At 50.7% G+C, this 22,526-nt stretch overlaps 2 protein-coding genes across 2 annotated transcripts in view; one reads left to right on the forward strand and one right to left on the reverse strand.

The window, feature by feature from the left end:
• Positions 1–464: 464 nt before the first annotated feature.
• kcna7 (potassium voltage-gated channel, shaker-related subfamily, member 7) lies at positions 465–5,339 on the forward strand (the record flags this gene model as incomplete). Its single annotated transcript, XM_084437597.1, has 2 exons — positions 465–1,157; positions 4,410–5,339. The coding sequence occupies 2 exons, from the start codon at positions 465–467 to the stop codon at positions 5,337–5,339; spliced, it is 1,623 nt and encodes a 540-aa protein (XP_084293723.1).
• Positions 5,340–10,783: 5,444 nt separating this feature from the next.
• The window catches only part of slc1a9 (solute carrier family 1 member 9), a gene marked incomplete at both ends in the record, with an annotated part of 21,099 nt that continues 9,356 nt past the window's right edge, over positions 10,784–22,526 (reverse strand). Inside the window, 8 exons of the mRNA XM_084439084.1 lie at positions 10,784–10,978; positions 11,137–11,620; positions 12,448–12,582; positions 16,083–16,277; positions 17,060–17,293; positions 18,531–18,657; positions 18,802–18,907; positions 22,242–22,495. Of these exons, the coding sequence (XP_084295210.1) occupies positions 10,784–10,978; positions 11,137–11,620; positions 12,448–12,582; positions 16,083–16,277; positions 17,060–17,293; positions 18,531–18,657; positions 18,802–18,907; positions 22,242–22,495 (1,730 nt within the window). The remainder of the gene's footprint in view (positions 10,979–11,136; positions 11,621–12,447; positions 12,583–16,082; positions 16,278–17,059; positions 17,294–18,530; positions 18,658–18,801; positions 18,908–22,241; positions 22,496–22,526) is intronic.

The following is a 22,526-nucleotide window of genomic DNA, read 5'->3' on the forward strand; positions in this document are numbered from 1 at the left end:
GAATGTATAGAATTCTGAGCATGATTCTCATAATGTCTGTACATACTGTATGTGAGCGTCCTGTGGATTGATAAAAGTATAAACTTAGGTAAAATATTAATTTTTAGATATTCAGATGACTAACTGGGATATTAGGACTAAGCTCTGGATAAGTGATAATGTATAAGTGTTCAGTTCATCATCGATACCTTATATTTTCAGTGACAGTTGGAAAGTAGAGCTGAATTCTAAGGCGCATTTCTGTGGCACAATGTTTAAAAGACGAATGACATGTCTCTGTGATTTTCAGGAAACTGTAGCCACACAGCTGCAACCCGTGAGAATCGAATTCAGCTGAGATTCTAAATTCCACCGAATTCATAACTGTCTTCGTCGCTTGGCGCGACTCGACAAACACCGAATCGTCCTCGAGCGGAATTGTGGACAGAACGAGAACGAAGTGACGAGGTAAAGAAGCGAAGGGGATGGATAACCACGACAAGGGAGGAGGAGTCGAGGGCGGGGGAGAGGGAGGCGGGATGGGCGACAAGCAGACCAAGGACCAGCGCAACAAGGCCGAGAAGGGCGAGAAGGAGACGGAGGGTGGCGAGAAGGAGAAGGAGAAGGGCGAGGGCAGGGCGTCGCGCCGCTCCGGCTCCCTGTGGAGGGGGGGTTGGGCCCTGACGGAGCGGCTGGCCATCAACGTGTCGGGGATGCGCTACGAGACCCAGCTCCGCACCCTGGCCCAGTTCCCGGACTCCCTTCTGGGAGACCCGCGGCGCCGCCTGCGTTACTTCGACCCGCTGCGCAACGAACTCTTCCTGGACCGCAGCCGCATCTGCTTCGACGCCATCCTCTACTTCTACCAATCGGGCGGGAGGCTGCGGCGGCCGGCCAACGTGCCGCTGGACGTCTTCATGGAGGAGCTGCGCTTCTACGAGCTGGGCGAGGACATCATGACGCGCTTCAAGGAGGACGAGGGCTTCCCCAAGGACGAGGAGAAGCCGCTGCCGGAGAACGACGTGCAGCGGCGTCTATGGGTGCTGTTCGAGCACCCGGAGTCTTCCGGCGCCGCCCGTATCATCGCCATCATCAGCGTCATGGTCATCGTGGTGTCCATCCTGATCTTCTGCCTGGAGACCCTACCCGAGTTCAGGAACGAGAAGGAGCTGAGGGAGGTGAGAGGAGCGTGTGTGTGTGTGTGTGTGTGTGTGTGTGTGTCGAGGGGACAAACAGAGAACAGACAGGAGCAGACAGAGGAAGGTACAGAGGTGTTTGGGATGGGAGGAGGTAGGGGAGGAGGTACGGGAGAAGGTAGGGGAGGAGGTACGGGAGGAGGTGGAGGTTGAGGAGGTGGAGGAGGAGGTGGAGGAGGAGAGCGCGAGCGGGGGGAGTGCAGGAGTAAAGGGAGGGGGGAAGGCACAGCTGACCGGCTGCGATGGGAACAGCGCTCAGCGACCGGGCGGGAGACGGAAGAGGTGGACATCAAAGGGCAACGGACGGTCAGTCGGTGACAGTCGGGCGCCACCGCTGAGGGACGCGAACGCCGTCAGACCGACCGAGCTGCCTCCTCACGGGATTAAACACCGGCGCGCATAGACACACACACACACACATAGGGATGGAACAGACGTAGGTCGGTTTGCCCCTGAGGAGCCCATCGCCGGCGGCGGCGCCCCTGCCACGCTGGGCGCACGGGACGAGAGAGGGGGACCGGCCGCGAGTGTGAGGTCAGGGTCGGAGCCCGGGCTAGGGTTACGCCAACGAGCTCGGCATGGAAAGAGAGAGAGAGCGCGAGGGAGGGACGAAGGGAGAAGGAGGGAGGAGGGTTATCGCCGAGATTATTTTAGCCGCGCCGTTAAATCCGATACACTTGGATCGAGGGCACGGAATGGGAGGGAGGGAGGGGAGGGGAGGGAGGAGTGGGGAAGGGAAGCCCGGGGAAAGATTGAGGAGAAAGAGGAGGAGGCTGGGAAACGAGAGAGAGAGAGAGTGTGAAGGAGAGAAGGGCAGGTGAGAGAGCGAGGCAGGGATGAGAGAGTGAGAGGAAGAGGAAGAACAGACCAGGCATGGGTCTGGGAGGTGGAGGGCGAGTGGAGAGCCCGGGGGGGGGGGGGGGGGGTCACCGCTACCGCACAAAGAGCGCAACGGTCCGGCAACGTTATCTCCAGACCGCTGTCCATCTGTGTCTCACATTTGACTCGTCCGGGGATTCCTGCCAGGGCGGCCCGGTAAACTGCGGAACTGATAAATGGTAAATGGACTGCACTTATATAGCGCTTTTCCACATTAGCGGCACTCAAAGCGCTTTACAATGGCCTCTCATTCACCCATTCACACACCAAGGTGCTAAGCTGCTCATTGAGAGCAATTTGGGGTCTTGCTCAAGGACACTTCGACACGTGCACAGTCGGAGCTGGGATTCAAACCGCTGACCCTTCGATCATTGAACGACCCACTCTACCAACTGAGCTACAGCCGCCCCTTCATGATGGACCGGCAAAGTAGATATTAACGGAAAGAGAGAGGTAGAAAGAGAGAGGGAGAGAGGGAGGGCAAGGGAGATGAGAGGAGAGATCGTTTCATGTTACCCCTTAGAGATCTGAGGAGCTATATATAGAAGAAGGACAACCCTGAGAGCACATCAACACATAAACGCATGTCCATATTAATAAACACACTCTGACTCATACACACTGAAAGAGGTATGGAAAGAGACTTACAGGACACCTACAGTATTTGATGACTGACACAAAATGATCCTCATGCGCTTAATGGCACGATGACAAGGAGGCTTCGGTTTTTCCGGGATCATGCAAAAAATTTGAAACACAGCACTGCCTGCGTTTACTGGCACAAGTACCCTCGCAACACATGCACAAACACAAAAACACACACGCGCACACACGCGCACACACGCACACATACAGTACGCGTCCTGGCACAAACACCGACCACTAGCTGCCCACTAGTAACGACTAGCAGCTCGTCTGTCCCGCCCGCGTCGCTTATGTTCTTATAATGTTACGAGTTTCTTTTGTGGATTTTGTAGTGTTTATGTTTGTAAGCTGCACCCGAATTGCCCTCTGGAGACAATAAAGATTTATTGAATTGAATGCGCTCACTTATGATCCTAGGCTTCAACCACACACACACACACACATACACACACTCACACACACACACACATAAACAGGCATTCAGGAAAATCAGCGCACTGCTATAACTGGTATAACTAAACAGAGACCCTCTGCAGTAAAGTTGTGGTTCTATGATCAGCTGTGGTTGTGAGGTCTTTCTTATTGGGTGACGCAGAGTTAGAATGTCTCTAAGGGTGGTGGGGTCTCGATCTGTGAACTTTATAAATGTGTAGAGAACTGGAACTAAAGTGGGTGACAAATGTGTGGGGGCGTTTGTAGGTTAGTCATTTGTACTGGTTTAAGCATCTCTGGCCGATGTGATGTGTTCATCCTTTCTCTCTAACGCACCTGCTCTCTCCCTCTTTCTCTCTCTCACACACACCTTCTTTCTCTCGATCTGTCTCTGTCAAACATACACACGTACACACACACACGTACACACACATGCATGTGCGCACACACACACACAAACACACACACAAGCAACTTGCATATGCAGAAATAATTGAATCACAACATGGTATTGACATACCATTAAAAGATAATGTTGACTTTCTATTCTCAGAATACGTGGTCTGGGCAAATTGAAGTGTGAGATTCCATGGCCATGCCAGTGTCTGTACTGTAATACAAGCCAGCGACACATGATTTAGAATGTTTTCTTGTGTTTAAATATAGAGAAACGCATTCATATCGTCAATCTATCGACATAAAGAGAGAGCGGGAACGACAGTGTGTTTGACAGACAGTAAAAAAGACAGCGGCATCAACACAGTATCATCAATCTCACGGTCTTAATCTGATCATGATGACACGACGCATTCTCCAAATTTGCTGAGGAAAAAACTCACCTTTAAAATAAACATGTCCACACATGTGCAGAACATATTTAGGCCGGATTCATAGTCGACGCAAACTACATAAGCGCAAGCAACGCAAGCTTCGCAAGGCCACGCAAGGTCTCGTCGACTATAAATCAGGCCTTAGTGTGTATGTGTGTGTGTGGGGGGGGTGTAAGTGAAAATGTTGGGGTGCTGCTCTAAAAAGGCTTAGAAAAGATTAGAATGGTTTGTCAGTTGATGGGGCCGGTGGGACGACCAGTCATTTTAACAAGCCCCCCCGCGCCCCCCCCCTTTCCTGCCTGGTTTCTGCTTTCCCCTCGTTGACCTTTCACCTCTACCTGTCTCTCCGTCCTCTTTGACACCTTTTTCCCCTCTTGCTTCTTTTCCCTCTGGGCCTGTTCTGATTTTCGTTCTCTCATCCTCCCTCTCTCTCTCTCTCTCTCTCCAGCAATACACCACTCAGCCCGACCCCAACAACCCCAACAAAACCATCCAGGTCCCGCCCACCTCCAGCCCTTTCCAAGACCCCTTCTTCCTGGTGGAGACCATGTGCATCTGCTGGTTCTCCTTCGAGCTCATCATGCGCTTCGCCTGCTGCCCGAGCAAGACCGACTTCGTCAAGGACGTCATGAACACCATCGACTTCTTCGCCATCATTCCCTACTTCGTCACGCTGGGCACGGAGCTGGCCAAGGCCCGGGGCGCCCAGTCGGGCTCTCTGGCCATCGTCCGCGTCATCCGTCTGGTGCGCGTCTTCCGGATCTTCAAGCTGTCGCGCCACTCCAAGGGCCTTCAGATCCTGGGCCAGACGCTGAAGGCCAGCCTGCGCGAGCTGGCGTTGCTCATCTTCTTCCTCTTCATCGGGGTCATCCTCTTCTCCAGCGCCGCCTACTTCGCCGAGGTCGACCACCCCGGCACGGCGTTCACCAGCATCCCCGAGGCCTTCTGGTGGGCCGTGGTCTCCATGACCACGGTGGGCTACGGCGACATGTACCCCCAGACGGTCGGCGGCAAGCTGGTGGGGTCCATGTGCGCCATCGCCGGCGTGCTGACCATCTCGCTGCCCGTGCCCGTCATCGTGTCCAACTTCAGCTACTTCTACCACCGCGAGATGGAGTGCGAGGACACCCAGGAGTACACCCACGTGACCACCTCGCTGTGGGAGGACGACGAGGAGGACGGGGAGGAGGAGGAGGGAGGGGGAGGGGACGAGGGGGCCGAGGGGGACTACGCGCCCCTGTACTCGGCCGACTGCAGGGGGATCTGCGCCCCCCTCAACGGGACCCTGCTAGCGGGGCTGTGTGCGGGGCCGGCGGGGGAGCCGAACTTCCTCGGGGAGGTCAACTTCCTCAGGGAGCCCCTGGTCACCCAAGTGTGAGGGAGAGGCCGAGAGGGACAGAGAACACGGCAGCCCTGGCGTACTGCCCTCAGAGAGAGAGAGAGAGAGAGAGGGAGAGGGGAGGGGAAGAGAGAGACCGCAGAAGGGAACAGGAGAAGATATGAAACAGATGCTATTTATACGAGGACTGGATCGCACGCTCGCACTGTCAATGGCATGCACTGCATTTTACTCACAGGACTGATCACACTATCATCGGACAGAATTCAGTTACATACATTGACATGCATTTTCTAAAAGTCGCTATTTTGCTCAACACTGTGTCACTGAATGATTTTCAGTATGTTGCCATATTGACAACAGAGATGGTGAAACAGACAGACTGTATATTTATTTATTTATTACATATTTACCTGGTTGTATTATTCGTCTATGCAAAAACCTTAAAATAATCTATCGTACTGTATATTGCTAGTGATCGTGTGAGAAGAGTGGACTTGTGCTGTCGTGCCCTGGCGCGGCTTACGATGAGGACGCGCCCACATGAGTGTTATAACAAACAAAAAAAATGCCGTGATAACAGTACAGTGTTGACATGATAACAGTGTAGCGTTGACGTGCCAACAGTGTTAACCTGATAGCAATGTCGACGTGATAACAGTGTTGACGAGATAACAATGTGGACGCTGATAACGGTGTTGACGTGAAAAGAAAGAAAGAGATTGGTCAGGGGGGCTGTGGCGTGCGGACAGAGAGCCGCCCTAGGCGTTGATCCAGGGCCAGCGCAGGCGTTCCACAGCGTAATGGATACAGACAGGACTGGCGGCAGGGAAATCTGATCCCAGACCAGAGTACATATGGAGCTGACTCCCAGCGGCGGTCTGTCTGCTTGACCAGCAGGGCCCAGACTGGAGTCGTGCTGACGGCCTATATTAACCCCCCCCAGTCCGGGGCAGATGTACCACGAGCGCCTACATGCTTGTGTGTGTGTGTGTGTGAGAGAGAGAGAGAGAATGTATGTGTGTGCGCTTATGTGTGTGGGATGACCTACACTGTGTGTGTTCTACTGTATGACTGAGTGTGATCTCGGTTTATATAATGTGTATTTAGTAAAGATTATTTTATCAGTTATCTTGTTGACACTCTCGTTGTGATCATGTCTCCTTCTTTTCACGGATAACACACACCCCACCTCAATATCTGGATGATTTAACTATGAACGCGAGTGTCTCCTAAGCACTGAGCGAGGCACGTGGAAGGCTGGAATTGTATCAAACCTAACGCAAAGGATGGATTTCGTACAGAGCCCAGACTATCCACCCGTGCAATTAACTCGTCCACCTCTAGAGGTCCCTCTGCTCTTGAACATGAGCCCACCTGACACAGCTGGGCCATGACATCACTCTGCACATCCCGTGAGGTTGACTTCACGCGCCAGGGGTGTGAGGGGAGGGCACGAGCTTAGACATAACGATGCGCGTATCAATGTGGCGGGGCGGACCGCGAATGGAATGAACCGAGATGCGGGGCTTGTGACATTTGATCCGCGAAACCCTAAAAGAAAATTCTGTGCGTGTACATGAGTTTCAAATGTAGTCCTAAACCTGCCATGTTGAGGACCAACACAGGTGTTTCAATTTCTGATTGGCTCTACTGCATAGAATCCTTTCATTTGAAAGTTGAAACACCTGTGTTGGTCCTCAACATGGCAGGTCTAGGACTACATTTGAAACTCATGTATCGCGACTGACGACACCTCGACGTTTTAAAATGAAATAAAAACAAACAAAAAAAGAAAAGTAGGTGTCGTGGAAAAAAAAAGAGAAGGCGGACGCGCTGCAGAAGAAGCTGACGCGGTGAAGATCACGACGGGGTTTTGGCGCAGATGATGTCCTTCGTGACCCCCTCTCGTGATGATGGTCCCGATGATTAAATTCCTGACCCGCCTGTTGCTGACGGGGTGACGTGTCCCCGGGTCATGTGCTGAAGGGAGAGCGCTCTCATGCGAGGTTTTAAGAATAATAGCTGTGATTAGTGCTTCATTCCAGACTGACACTCATGGCATGGCTCACTGGTTCAGGCAACATTCCTTTACTGTCAAAATGTACCGTGGGTAGAATCAACATGGGTGCCGACACAGGAGCTGCTGAGGTTAGCCTCCTGCTGATGTTCGAAGCAGAGAACTACTCCAGTAGGTTTCAATGGAGGTGAGTGTGACTAGAGAGACCGTCCCTCCTCTGTGTGTAAAGACTGGCCCGATACGCAGAGACCTGCAGCCAAGGTTGACTACAGGTGGTGGTCTGATTCGTTCCCTCACTCTCCCCATCTCTCTCTCTACTACTCTCTCTCTCTACTCACTCCCTTCATCACTCTCTCTACTACTCTCTACTCACTCTCTCCATCTCTCTCTCTACTACTCTCTCTCTCTACTCACTCCCTCCATCTCTCTCTCTACTACTCTCTCTCTACTCACTCCCTCCATCTCTACTCACTCCCTCCATCTCTCTCTACTCTCTCTCTACTCCCTCCCTCCATCTCTCTACTCACTCACTCCATCTTTCTACTTCTCTCTCTCTCTACTCACTCCCTCCATCTCTCTACTCTCTCTCTCTCTACTCACTCCCTCCATCTCTCTACTCTCTCTCTACTCACTCCCTCCATTTCTCTACTACTCTCTCTCTCTACTCACTCCCTCCATCTCTCTATTACGCTCTCTATTCACTCCCTCCATCTCTATTACTCTCTCTACTCACTCACTCCATCTCTCTACTACTCTCTCTCTACTCACTCCCTCCATCTCTCTACTACTCTCTCTCTCTACGCACTCCCTCCATCTCTCTATTACTCTCTATTCACTCCCTCCATCTCTCTATTACTCTCTCTACTCACTCACTCCATCTCTCTACTACTCTCTCTCTACTCACTCCCTCCATCTCTCTACTACTCTCTCTATTCACTCCCTCCATCTCTCTACTACTCTCTCTCTCTACTCACTCCCTCCATCTCTCTACTACTCTCTCTCTACTCACTCCCTCCATCTCTCTACTACTCTCTCTCTCTGCTCACTCCCTCCATCTCTCTCTGCGTCTGTCCCCTCCTCCTCCTCTTCTTTCTCTGACGTGCACAGTGCTCACACTAACGTCAGCCGCCTTCGCGATTACCCGCATTGACCCGATAGCGTCTGGGAAGAACAGGGAGGATTGACGTCTTTCTGACCATCTGCCGCTCTCCTACCCCACTCACAGACCTCCCTCATCTCTCCTTCCCTCGCTCTCTCCTTCCCTCGCTCTCTCCTTCCCTCGCTCTCTCTTCCCTCATCTCCCCTTCCCTCATCTCTCCTTCCCTCGCTCTCTCTTTCCCTCATCTCCCCTTCCCTCGCTCTCTCCTTCCCTCGCTCTCTCCTTCCCTTGCTCTCTCCTTCCCTCGCTCTCTCCTTCCCTCATCTCTCCTTCACTCGCTCTCTCCTTCCCTCATCTCCCCTTCCCTCACTCTCCCCTTCCCTCACTCTCCCCTTCCCTCGCTCTCTCCTTCCATCGCTCTCTCCTTCCCTCGCTCTCTCTTTCCCTCATCTCTCCTTCCCTCATCTCTCCTTCCCTCGCTCTCTCCTTCCCTCGCTCTCTCTTTTCCTCATCTCTCCTTCCCTCGCTCTCTCCTTCCCTCGCTCTCTCCTTCCCTCATCTCTCCTTCCCTCATCTCTCCTTCCCTCATCTCTCCTCCCTCATCTCTCCTTCCCTCATCTCTCCTTCCCTCATCTCTCCTTCCCTCATCTCTCCTTCCCTCATCTCTCCTTCCCTCATCTCTCCTTCCTCGTCCCCTGTCTCTCCTCTGAGAGGATTAAGAGTGGCTGGTATCTCTCTGTGCGTCTTATATAGTCTCATCAGTGTGGAAGTGTAACGCTGTGTGCTCTGTGTGGCTTGTGGTGTGTAATCATGGCTGTTGGTATATGATGCAATGCCAGCCTCCAGTAATATCCTCGTCCGCGGGATTTCTCTGCTGTCTTTAGTGACCAAACGATGACGTGTGTCCCCTTTTTAGCACAAATCCTTGCGGTTTAGAGAAATACAATACTGTACCAAAGAAGCGTCATTAATTTAAATAAATCTCTCAGATTTTATTGCATACACTATAAAGAGAGAACCAGAGGTAATATTGTACAACAATAAATAGTTCATTAAATAATTTAAGTACAAGAGCAATGAAACAACTAGTAACACATCCAAATGAAAACTGACCATTGTGCATTTGAGCGGAAAAAACGACTAACAACCATCATTTCAGACACCAAACAACAACAAACAATACAAACCATAAATGATTTCTTAATGTCATGATTGTCATTTCAGGAACAAAGTGAGGTAAATCGCTGGTGGAGGTTTTAGTTCTGTTCATAGAGAGGAACAGCAGCAGGAGGAGGAGGAGGAGGAGGGTAGATGGATGAACTGAGAGGAGGAGAGAGGAGGAGGTGAGATGGATGAGAGGAGGAGGTTAGATGGATGAACTAAGAGGAGGAGAGAGGAGGTCAGATGGATGAACTGAAAGGAGGAGAGAGGAGGAGGTTAGATGGATGAGTGGAGGAGAGAGGAGGAGGTGAGATGGATGAACTGAGAGGAGGAGAGAGGAGGAGGTGAGATGGATGAACTGAGAGGAGGAGAGAGGAGGAGGTGAGATGGATGAACTGAGGAGGAGAGAGGAGGAGGTCAGATGGATGAACTGAGAGGAGGAGAGAGGAGGTAGTGCTGTATAAAATTATCAACTGACACCGTTTTTCTTTTCAGTACAAACTGTATAAAGATAACGTAACGTTAAAGTTCATTAGATGGTTTGATTCACTTCCTACACGGTACAGGCGTACGCCCTTGCTATTCTACAGACAGGCTGTGTTTGTTGAGAAGACGATGCTGAAGATTGTGCGTTAACTGACACGGACCACATGAACAGGAGGCCTCAGCTCTAAAATACTTTTATCAAAACAACAGACGCCCAAGTCTCTATCGCCAGGCAGCTAGGAGGAAGGGATGTTTAGGTACTGGCTACTGGTAGGTGTGACCATGAAACTATGACATCAAAATGCTTACTAAAATTATGAAAAAGGGTGAGGAAATAACACTCTCCCTCACTTCTGCAGCACGTAAAAGTGCCAAAGTCAGGGCATTGGGTTTGAGGTGCCTCCAAGCGCCCACCTGAGACCACTATGGGCGTTGCCATTATGCAACATAACAAATATGAATATGACGCTCGAAGCAAGCTTAACGATCACTTGTATCAGACAACACTCAAATCAAACATGATCATTCAAACAAAACAAGTACTACAGCCAGATAGTAACCATTTGCAGAGCACCGGCTCCCCTGTGCCAAAACCTCTGAACAAGACCACCGTGCTACAGGGTGGAAAAGTGCCATAAAGTGGGTTAAGCTGTAGTAAAACTGTGGCGAAACCAAAAGAGAGGCGTCGTCGTGGTGGCGGCGGTGGCAGAGTCCCGCTCAGGGAAAGTCGGCGGGCTGGCCAGCGTGCCGCCGGTCGTAGGCCGTGTCGTCGCTCTCCTCTCCTTCGCTCAGGTCCAGGACCCTCAATCTCTCCTCCTCTTCCTCCGTCTCACTCTCTCGCCCGCGCGGTCTCTCCCTCCCTCCGTCCTGGTCCCTGTCTCTCTCTCGGTAGCAGCGAGGAAAGCCGGCCATCTGGACGGGTCAAGGGAAGCAGAGGCGGAGTGAGCTCTACGAGGAACGAGGAACGCGACACACGTAGGCTACCTGAGCGCGGCCTCGGCGACGGGCCGGTCGAGGGTGCGGGGGAGGGAGGGAGGGAGGGACAGGGGAGGGGAGGGGGCGGAGCCTACCTGGTTGTCGTGGGTGGGCAGGGCGCAGTAGCCGAGCTCCGTCCGGTGGGCGTGGCGCGGCGAGCGGGCGCAGAAGTGGCGCGGCGAGCGAGGGTGGGAGCACACGGAACGCGGAGAGGGGGAGCGGACGGAGGGGGGGGAGGGGGAGAGGACGGAGGGGGGGGAAGGGGAGAGGACGGACCGGGGGGACGGAGAGCGGACGGACATCGGGGAGTGGGCGCGGGAGACGGGGCGGGACAGGGAGGGGCCGTGGTGGTTGAGTCTGACGGGGCGCGGGGAGCGCGGGGGAAGCTGCGGGGGTTTCAGGGCGTCCATCAGGTACATCTCCGTCAGGACGGGCGGCGGGGGGATGAACTCGAACTCCAGCTCCTCCGGCGGAGGCAGCTCGGCGTCGAACTCGGCCAGCTCCGCCCTCGACAGGTGGTCCACGATGCCGGCGCCAAACGAGTCGCCCAACACGTTGATGGAGGTGCGCAGCCGGTCACTGGGACGGACAGACAAACGCCGTCAGCCAAGGCTTAGTTTTATTCATATTTCAGTCATCTGAAGTGTTTTAGTTTTAGTCTAGTTTAAGTTGACTAAATAGCAGATTTTAGTCGACAATATACAGTGGATTTAGTCGACTAAAATAGAATGGGTTTAGTTAAAGTGTAATGCATTATTTAAGCATTTCTCTAGAATTTCCAAACTCATATACTCCTGGAGGAAATATCTATAAGCCTGATGGACAAAGTTACTGAATTACATTTCTATGCGCCTTGCCTGAGTTTTAGTTTTTTCAGCATGAGCCACGACTTTCATGGCAATCTCTGCATTCTGATTGGATCGCTTCCCAAATCATCCCTCCCTAGCATTTTCGTCTAGTTTTTATTTGTTTTTATAGTTTTTGTCATCATAAACTAGTTTGTTTGTTGGTCGTTGATGACTCATTTTCGTCATAGTTTTCGTCTAAATTAACATTGATTTTCAAGTAATCATGCACTGAATGGAGGGGTCATTGATTACCATTTTCTCTCACTGAGACACAACTTAAATCATGATGTGGGTCGAAATACTTTTATAATTTAATTAAAAAATAATAATAATTTGAATTAATTTCAATTGCATTAGCCCATTGGTTCTATTGTTCCAGACAAAACCAAGATAAGCACAGTAACTGAAATGATTTCAAACAGTATTTTGACCCAGGTCTGACACAACCTGACAAAAAGGACTAGAATGACAGAATGATGATGGATGATGATGGTGGTGATGATGATGATGATAATGATGATGATGAGGAGGAGGCGGAGCCCCCGGTCCCAGACTCACAGCAGCCAGTCGACGGCGATGAGCAGACTGATGTCCTGCGTGGGCAGTCCTACAGCGGTCAGGATCAGCAGCATGGTGACCAGGCCAGCGCTGGGGATACTGGCCGCCCCCACACTGGCCAGGGTGGCTGTCATACTGGAGGAGGGGGTGGGTATTGTAGAGGGGGAGAGAAATCAGATCCCATTACCAGTACTGCAGTGCAATCCTTGACACAAATAAAGTCCTTCACACCCTCTCGAACCTGTGTTTGGCACCGGCAGAGAATGTGGTGGTTCTGTTGCTACATCATGTCGGTGTCCCAAACAGGGATTAACAAAAGCAACAGTCAGGCGTGATAAAATGTGACTGTCCGGTCTGTACGCCGGGCTGAGGCAGAAGGCCTGTCATCCTCTTCCCTTGATCTGCACACTGGACAGTTCACACCAGAAAACAATTGAGTCTTCAACACACTTCACTATAATAAAGAGAGGCTGTTCAATCCATTGCAAAGCTGCATTACAACATATTCAATGTCACTCTTTATTACATTTCAATCCACAGGCCGATGCCATTGCCTCCAGTGTGACCATATTAAGGATGAGTAAGGATGAGTATGGATGAGTGTTGAGATGCCACATTCCTTGTCCATTTCAAATGGGGGGTCCAGGCTGTGGCCACATGTGATTTTAGGGGTACCAAACATTGGAATTATTTTCTGGGACGGGGGTGCTTCACATTCATGGGGACCCATGAAGGGAGGTCTGCCCCCCCCCCCCCCCGGAATTTTTGAGCATCAAACACTTTATTTCCTGGATTGTGGTGAATCTTCTATGCACCAATCTGTGCTGTATTAGCTTGTCTGCTTTTATGAGCAGGCATTGTGTTTGCCACAAAAGATTCCATCGTTGTTTGAGTATTCATATTTTTGAGGAAAAAAGACCCATTTATCCCTTAGATATAAGTACTGTGCCTTTTGCCTGCATTAACCGAAGTGAGCTGTCATGTGTGCTGGAGGTGTAAATATTCACCATAGCTACGGGGGTCACAGGGGGGTCCAGGCGTAATATTACAGGGGCACTGACCCCCCCGCCCCCCCCCCCCAGAACCGCCTATGCACATTCCATATTCTAGAGTTGCCAGCCACAAATGTACTACTGTACGTGTTACTTGTAGCATGTCTGAGACCCCCATAGACAGTTAGGGGGGCCATGAGTGGTCACAGGAAGAACAATAGGAAGTGGTGGCGCTGCTCTCTGTCAGCTGGAGGGGCGGGGGGGGGGGGGGGTGGGGGGGTGTGCTTGGGATGGCCATCGGTCAGCCAGCTGGACCTGAAACCAGAGCCAGGAGAGTTTGCGTCATGGGTAAAGGTAGGCCTTTTGTGAATCATCGATTCTGTGCCACAGGCAGGCTGGATTGGCCTCGAGAGAGAGAGAGAGAGAGAGGAATGCGGGAGAGGGATTTAGCTGTTTGTAATTAATCACCCCCTTGGACAACAAGGCCACTTGTTGACATTCTGAAGGCCTGCTAAAATCTCACGTCCGGGGCACCGTGCCCGGGGTCACCTGACATGTCAAGAGAGTCAAGAGTGAACAGCTTCAGTGTCTTACAGTAAGTGACAATGAACAGAGCAGGCAGGCATGGCCGGTTGACAGCTGTGACAGGGATCGGACTCCCCAAAAATACATTTAGTGAAACAGTGGTTCACTGGTCTATGCATACACAAGTTCACTCTGGACTATTTCTAAAGGCATAGTATAGCTCACCAGGATAACCCACGGAACTGCTGGCTTTTGATGTCTTCTTGTTTTGTTGTTCTGCGCTGTGTTTTTTGAAAGTTTTATAAAGGGGTGCAGCATCACCTAACTATAACCACGATCTTCATTGACTTTCTTGCAATGAATCAGTGAAGAATTCACTCCAACACGGGATAGGAAGCAGCGACAGATATAAGTTTACTATAGATGCTCAGCATACAATAGAGTCTATTGAATTGTCTATTGAAAACTACATAGAGAGTGTCTATTGAATAGACACTCTCAGCATGGTCTAAGTGCCCGCTCTGCATGGCTGCCGTCTCCAAATCAAGTCCCAAGGTCTTGGTGTTATTCTTAAGTTGGCTCCTTCCTGCCCCCACTGCGTACCAGCTAAGTTATTAGATAAAGGTCACCAAGGGCATCATTCTTCTTCTCTAGGCCTCTACAGCACACGCACACACACATATACACACACACACGCACAGCACACGCACACACACCCACACACACACACACACACACACACACACACACACACACACACACACAGCACACGCACACAGCACACGCACACAGGCAGACATCTAATCTCCCTAGCTCACAGTGTCCCTTAGTACAAGACAACATGTATGCTTAGATATTAATAAGACATTTCTCTCAAGATTCATCAGAACAATGAATACACTGTAACTTCCAAGGTAGGCATACAATTGCCATCCTGATCACGTGAGCTCACTTTCTGCTCTCTGTGAATCAGTCTGGACTTCTTCCCATCCACTTCGATTTCCAGAAATTACATTTTAACTGGGCCAATCAGTGACTGCATTCTAACTGCTGTTCTGCCCCCCCAGTAGAAAATAGTCACTGATTGGTTCATATAGTTGACGCATGAAAATGATATACAGGCTGCTAGCGAAACAATCTCCCGTCCTGAAGTGATGAGGGTATCTTTAACGTTAGTAGAATAAACAGCCATAAGTGCAGTTATTGAAGAAATAAACTCAATAACAACAACTAAACAAGAACATTAATATGTACTAGCGGAGTTTCTCTGAGTAAAATATATTTTTGCCGGTCTTCCGGCTGGATTTGACAAAAGTTTTGCTATGCTGGCTGAAGGATTAGTCTGTCAAGGCAGATACTCCCAATCGCAAGGTCCCTGGTTCGATCCCTGCCCCCGGCATGAGCTGAAGTGTCGTTGAGCAAAAGGCACTGAGCCCTGAAATCATTCACATGCGTCACGGTGGCGCAGTGCCTACCCAGATAGCAAGCGGATCTAGGCCATATATGGGCCGGAACTAAGCCACAAGGGCCAGATCTGGCCTGTATATGGCCCAGATCCGCTTGCTATCTGGGTAGTACTGTCTCCTCACAGCAAGAAGGTCTCCGGGCCTTTCTGTGCAGAGTGTACATGTTCTCCCCGTGTTCGCATGGGTTTCCTCCCAAAGAAACCAATATGAAAAACATGCAGAAGAACAACAGATGCTCTTCAGTCCTGTCCCTGACCAGGACCTGGACTGAGCACTTGGCTTGGCCATGAACGATGGCTGCCCACTGCTCTGCAACTTGGATGGGAGAAATGCAGGGAACAATTTCCACTAGTGACTGCAGATGCGTGTGTGTGTGTTTGTGTGTGTGTGTTGTGTGTGGTTGTCGCCGCTCATTCACCTGTGTGAATTTGTGTGTTCACTAGAGTGTGGCGAATTATAATTACACTGAAAACGTTCTGGGCGGGTAGAAGTCCAGCCTGTATCGCAAAAGGGAGTTGTAGTTTTTTTTACGAGGAAGTCTGGTTTCCAGGTTAGCTAGGCCCACAACACCCCGAGTGTGTGTGTCTGTGTGCAGTATGTCAGCGCCCCCCCCCCCCCCCCAACACACACACACACCGAGACTGAGCCCTACCTGACGATAATGATCTGCCCCCCATCCAGGTTTATGTCGTTCATCTGGGCGATGAAGATGGCCGCCACGGCCTCGTACAGCGCCGTGCCATCCATGTTGATGGTGGCGCCGATGGGCAACACGAAACGCGTCACGCGCTTGTCGATCTTCAGGTTCTCCTCCAGACAGCGGAACGTGACGGGCAGAGTCCCCGCGCTGGGGCGAGGGAGAGAGAGAGAGGGGGTACCGAGGGAAGGATGGTGAGAGAAAGAAAGAGAAAATAAGGTAGGAGTCAGAGAGAAAAGAAGAGAGAGAGAGAGAGAGAGAGAGAGAGGCAAAGTAGTAGAAAGAAGCAAAAAAGAATGGGAGAGTTTGATAGGGAGAGGGAGAAAGCAGGACGAGGAAAAGAGTGAGAAATGATGAATAAGGATAAACATCCTGACCATAGCAGGAAGGCGGGGCCAATTTTATAATCCAATATGTGAATTAAAGGAATTTAGATGTCAGCCTTAAACTAAGCCCAGGGCATGATTTCATTAGGGAAAGGTTGATAGGATTAGCCCTTTTTCTCTAAAGCCGTGGTAATGTGCCAAAACGACAGTTGAAGCCCGTTTGGCTGATGCCTGGTAATCCAGAGAACCATATTTTGACAACACGGGATCAGTCTGACAGAACTTCCTCTCGGCTCGCCCGTATCCGCGCTCCTCTGGCCGTCCTGGCCGATGCTTTTCAGCCTACAGTACTTGCATTGAAACGGACCACGAACTTGTGTTACCCTAAATATCCACACCGCAAATACACGGCCGTACTCATTCGTCATACTTATCTGGATAATATCAAGATAAACACAACAGCTCAACATCCTCTGAACTCAACATCCTCACATATGGGGTTTCGTAAGGTTTCAACACACGTGCAAACGTCCCACGCGCGCACACACGTACACACACACACACGCATACACACACACACACATACACACACACACACACACACACCTGCTGGCGGTGCCCAGCGCAGTGATCCAGGCCTGGAAGACTCCGGAGTAGAAGGCACACGGACTCTTCCGGGTGATGATGAAGAAGATGAGTGGGAGGATGAAGCCCCCGTGGATGGCCAGGCCCACCATGACGGTCACCATGTACATCCCCAGCTGGTGCGCCACCACCTCCAGGTTCCCGATAGCGGCGATCTTCCCCGAAATCAGGGAGGCGATGCCCACCGGGGAGTACCTAGGGGTCGCACGCAGCTGCAAGGGTTACAGCTGATCACGGGCAATGACCACTGGATCATTGTCCAGTACATTATTGTATCTATCAATTCTTGGCGGCGTGGATCAAATGATGACCCCCCTCCCACGCTCCATGTCTAACGAGATACACGTGAAGTCAGACTGGAACGGTCATGAGGAAAGGTGGGAGGAGTTAGGCGGAGGAAGCTCTTTCGAATCAAATACGGGAAAGAGAACAGGAGAGGAAGCCGACGGACTTCGGAGCCATCGTCCTGGAGAAATGGGTCACATCACAGCAGCGCTGTTCAGAGGGGAATTTGTGACCTTCCAGGCTACAGTAGGTGTTCATCTGTGTTGATGGCATTTGGTGAGAGTTACCGTTGGCATGGCGTGCGCTGTGTAGGATGACAGGGGTGTGTGTATATGATCTATGTTCTGTATATACAGGATGTGTTTGGTCAGCACTGTACACCAGGGAGTAATGTGTTTAGTGTCCAACCTGGATGGCTTACACAGGCCTTCTCTCTGTGGAGTCGGGTAGCTGCCCAGTTGCAGTGTCCTACACTTTTAGCCTCTCTCTCTCTTCCCTCTGTTATTGTCTATGTCTCTCTCTCTCTCTCTCTCTCTCTCTCTCTCTCTCTGCAACCAGACAGTGTTTTTTTTTAAGCCTCGAGGCTATCATCTCTTCGCAAGGACGTGCTCTCACGCGCATCTCTGCGAGTCCCACTGTCACGCTCCGGCCGGCTCCTCCCCTCTCCTCTTCTCCTCCTCCTCCTATCTGCTCCTGTCTGCGGATCCGTTACATTCTGCAGCCCTTCCACCCTCGGCCCCCTGGGAACGCGCAGCGGCGCCACAGACCCCGCTGCTCCTCTTCAGCATTCCACGGTCTCCGTGTCTTAGGGAATCCCCCTCCCTCTCTCTCTCTCTCTCTCTCTCTCTCTCTCTCTCTGTTCCTCGCTCCTCTCCATTCAGTCCCCCGTTATCTCTTGAACCCGGGTCCCGGTTCTGACCGCGTGTCTCGTGTTTCCCTTATCCATCTCTGTCAGTGTACGGCATCTACAGAATGTTTAGGCACGCTAGCCGTTGGTCAGCCTGAGGAAAGACAGACAGTGTGTGTGTGTGTGTGTGTGTGTGTGTGTGTGTGTGTGTGTGTGTGTGTGTGTGCGCGTGCGTGCGTGCGCCTACACACATTCAGGGAACGCGGGAAGACAAACGTGGGACACAGAAAAGACACTGACCACATGATCATGGAAACCATCTTCATGATGATCTCGTTGAGGATGTTGAAGAATTCGCTCATGATCCTCCCTCTCTCGCCCATCTTCGCCATGCAGATGCCGAACGTGATGAAGAAGCCAAGCAAGCCTTTGGACCACAAAGACGCAGCGGCGTTTAAGACGTCTGACCGGCTCTGCCGCACAGACACAACAGGAAACGCGCCGTTGTCGGTCCAATCAGAATCGCGTGCCAGACAAAACCAGTCAAACAAAGAGAAACCTCTCCGCTCACCAAGAACGTTCATGCCCCACTTGAATTCGAGCTTCTTCTTGTTTACAAATACCGGTTCTGTTTCGTTCTGGACCGTCACAGCCTCCCTCTTCAGAACTGTTTGGACCTGCAGAGAGAGAGAGGGGGGGGTGGGGGGGGGTGGGGTTGGGGGTGAGTGGAAATCCAGATGGGCCCGTCAGTTGGAGGAAAGTGCTTAGGTTAAGAGCTACACAGCTTAGTCTCAAACAGCTTACGTAGACGACAGCGCTGTATGGAACTGTGACTTGTAAGCCGCTTTGTACGGCGGTGGCCGTCTCATCGCTGATTGTGACGATTGCACAGATAAGAAACAGACAGAGGCGGAGAAGCGAAGGAGCCAGGGGTTGTGTGGGGATTGGGGAAGGGAGCCAATGAAGAGGATTCGAGTAATGTTTGGCCGGTCTGCGAAAACAATTCGAATTTCAATGAATTACTGATTAACACAAACACAGAGGCAGTAGCATGACAAACTACAGCTAGAGAGATACAGAGAGAGAGAGAGAGAGAGAGAAGGAAGAGAGAGAGAAAGAGAGAGAATGGGGAAAAGAGAGAGAAAGAGAGAGAACAGGGAGCGGAGAGAGAGAGGAGGTGGGGGTAGATAGAGAGAGAGGAGGGGGGGTGAGAGAATGTCCAGACCACACCACTCCACAGCTGCCTTCTAGTGGAAAGAGAGGAGCCGCCACACGGATGTAAAGAGATTATCACCAGCAGAAGGTCTGGCCATCAAGCCAGTCATACAAGGATTTCTAATCATCCAGACACACACGCACGCACACACACACACATACACACACACACACACACACACACACACACACAAACACACATGCACACACACCACACGAGAGAGAAGAAGGGAAAAACAGGATTTGGACAAAAGAAAGCAAATGCGTGATTGAGGACTGGATTATGGTTTAAAAATGACCAGCCTGCTTGGGTGAACGGCAGACAGATATACTGTACAGTACTGTAGAAATGTATAGTAATAGGATTGCATAGAGAGATCAATTCTAAGACAGAACAGAAGCAAAATCTCGAGAAAGGAGAGAGAAGAGCGAAGGGGTCCAAACTGAGACCACACACATCTGTCTGTCTGCAAGGTCTTCCTGTTATGGCTAAGGGGGTGAAGGGTGAGAGTGAAATATGACTTACAGAGAACATGAACATAATCAATTTTCATGATTAAATCCAAAGTGCATTTCCCTTGATGCAGAGAATCAACATGCAGAGACTGACAATAACTAACAAGCTGGACAAGCTTCAATGGTAATATGTCCCTTGTAACCTTGCTAGGTTACATGGTGGTTGGTTGAGAGGATATTGTCTAAATACAGTGCATCCAGAAAGTACAGTATTCACACCCCTTCACCGCTTCACTTGTTAAAGCCTTACTCCAAAATTGATTAAATTATTTTTTTTCTCATCAATCTACACACAATACCCCATAATGACAAAGTGGAAAAGGTTAATTAGAATTTTTTGCTAAAAACAAAACAAAACTGAAATATTAAGTATTCATACCCTTTACTCAATACTTTGTGGAGGCACCTTTTCTTGGGTATGACGTTAGAAGCCTGGCACTTGGCACACCTGTATTTCTCCCATTCTGCTCTGCAGATCCTCTTAAGCTCTGTCAGGTTGGATAGGGAGTGTCCCTGCACAGCTATTTTCGGGTCTTTCCAGAGATGTTCAATGGGGTTCAAGTCCTCGGGGCTCTGTCTGGGCCACTCAAGGACACTCTTTTGTTCTCTTGGCTGTGTTCTTACGGTTGTTGTCCTGTTGGAAGGTAAACATTCGTCTCAGTGTGACTTCCTGAGCGCTCTGGAGCAAGTTTTCATTAAGGATCTCTCTGTACTTTGCTCCATTAATCTTTCCTTCGATCCCTCCATTAATCTTTCCAGTCTCCCAGTTCCTGCCGCTGAAAAACATCCATGTCACCACCGTGTTTCACCGTAGGGATGGTATTAGCCAGGTGAGTGGTGCCTAGTTTCCTCTGGACGTGATGCTTGGCATTCAGGCCAAATAGTTCAATCTTGGTTTCATCAGACCAGAGAATCTTGTTTCTCACAGTCTGAGAGTCCTTTTGGCAAACTCCTAACGGGCTGTCAAACTCCTAACGGGCTGTCAAACTCCTAACGGGCTGTCATGTGTCTTTTACTGAGGAGAGGCTTCCGTCTGGCCACGCTACCATAAAGCCCAGATAGCAAGCGGATCTGGGCCATATATGGGCCAGAACTAAGCCACAAGTGCCAGATCTGGCCTGTATCTGGTCCTGATCAGATTGCTGTCTGGGAGGCCTGATTGGTGGAGTGCTGCAGAGATGGTTGTCCTTCGGGAAGGTTCTTCCATCTCCACAGAGGAACGCTGGAGCTCTGTCAGAGTGACCATCGGGTTCTTGGTCACCTCCCTGACCAAGGGCCTTCTCCCCCGATTGCTCAGTTTGGTCAGAGTCCTGGTGGTTCCAAACTTCTTCTATTTCAGAATGGTGGAGGTCACTGTGTTCTCAGGGACCATCAATGCTGCAGATTTTTTTTGTACCCTTTCCCAGATGTCTCAGAGGTCTACGGACAATTTCCTCGACTTCATGGCTTTGTTTTGGCTCTCACATGCACTGTCAACTGTGGGTTATTACTAATTTACATACAGTACAGTAGTAGACAGGTGTGTGCCTTTCCCAATCATAATGTCCAAACAATTGCATTTGCATTTGCAGGTGGACTCCAATCAACTAATCACTAATCTAATCACTGCCAAAGGTGCCTCAACAAAGTACTGAGTAAAGGATCTGAATGGAGTTTAACCAATTCCACTGGGTTACACTCATCCCCCTAAACTCAGTCCACACACCACAGCAACACCAGCTGGTCGAGCCGGGCCCAACTGTCCCATCCCGCTCCTGGCGCCACTCTTAACAGACGCCAGCGCGTTGTTCGCCAGTATCGCTTCCACTCGCACTTTTGCCCACGATGGGTTCAAACTCGGGTCCTCTGACTTAGGAACACAGACGACCATCTCCCGTAAACACCATCGCCAGCTACGCCTCGAAAAGCTATCATTCGACGGCACGGGGTGGGCCATATTTATACTGAGGAGTGAGTAACCAAATTCAACTCAAACGGTAGACGTTTGTCTACCGTAGATTTTTCTATGTTTTATATATTGTACTGTGTCTGTGTTTTATATATGTTTAACTGCCTCTGTACCTCTTGTAACTTGTTTTGTAACATCAACCTGCCTAAAGGACTCCAGATGGAAACTAGCCTCCGGGCTACAATCTGGCATATTTACATGTATTGTACATGTTCATCAATATGCACTGTCCTGATTTAAATAAACTGAATTAAATTAAATTAAATTAAACGTAGGCCTACAAAACAGAAAACTCACTCTGCACACGGAACAAGGGACTCCGTCTCTCGTACCTGTTGGAAGCAGGCCTGCACCAGGTTCTCGGGGAACAGGTTCCTGACCAGGTCCATGAAGGCGTCCAGGCTGTTCACCTCCTGGTTCTTGGGGGCGGTGTTGACCCGAGCGCCCCTGAGCTTGGGGTTTCCGGGGTGGATGCTCAGCACCAGGATGACCCCCAGGACGGCGGCGATGATGGTGGTGGACATGTAGTACACCATGGCCCTGGTCCCCATCCTGCCACTGGACCGGGCGTCCAGCCCAGCCAGCCCTGGGCCAGACAGGCAGAGAGAGTGAAAGAG

Source organism: Borostomias antarcticus, assembly GCF_949987555.1.
Source record: "Borostomias antarcticus genome assembly, chromosome: 5".
NCBI classification, from domain to species: domain Eukaryota; kingdom Metazoa; phylum Chordata; class Actinopteri; order Stomiiformes; family Stomiidae; genus Borostomias; species Borostomias antarcticus.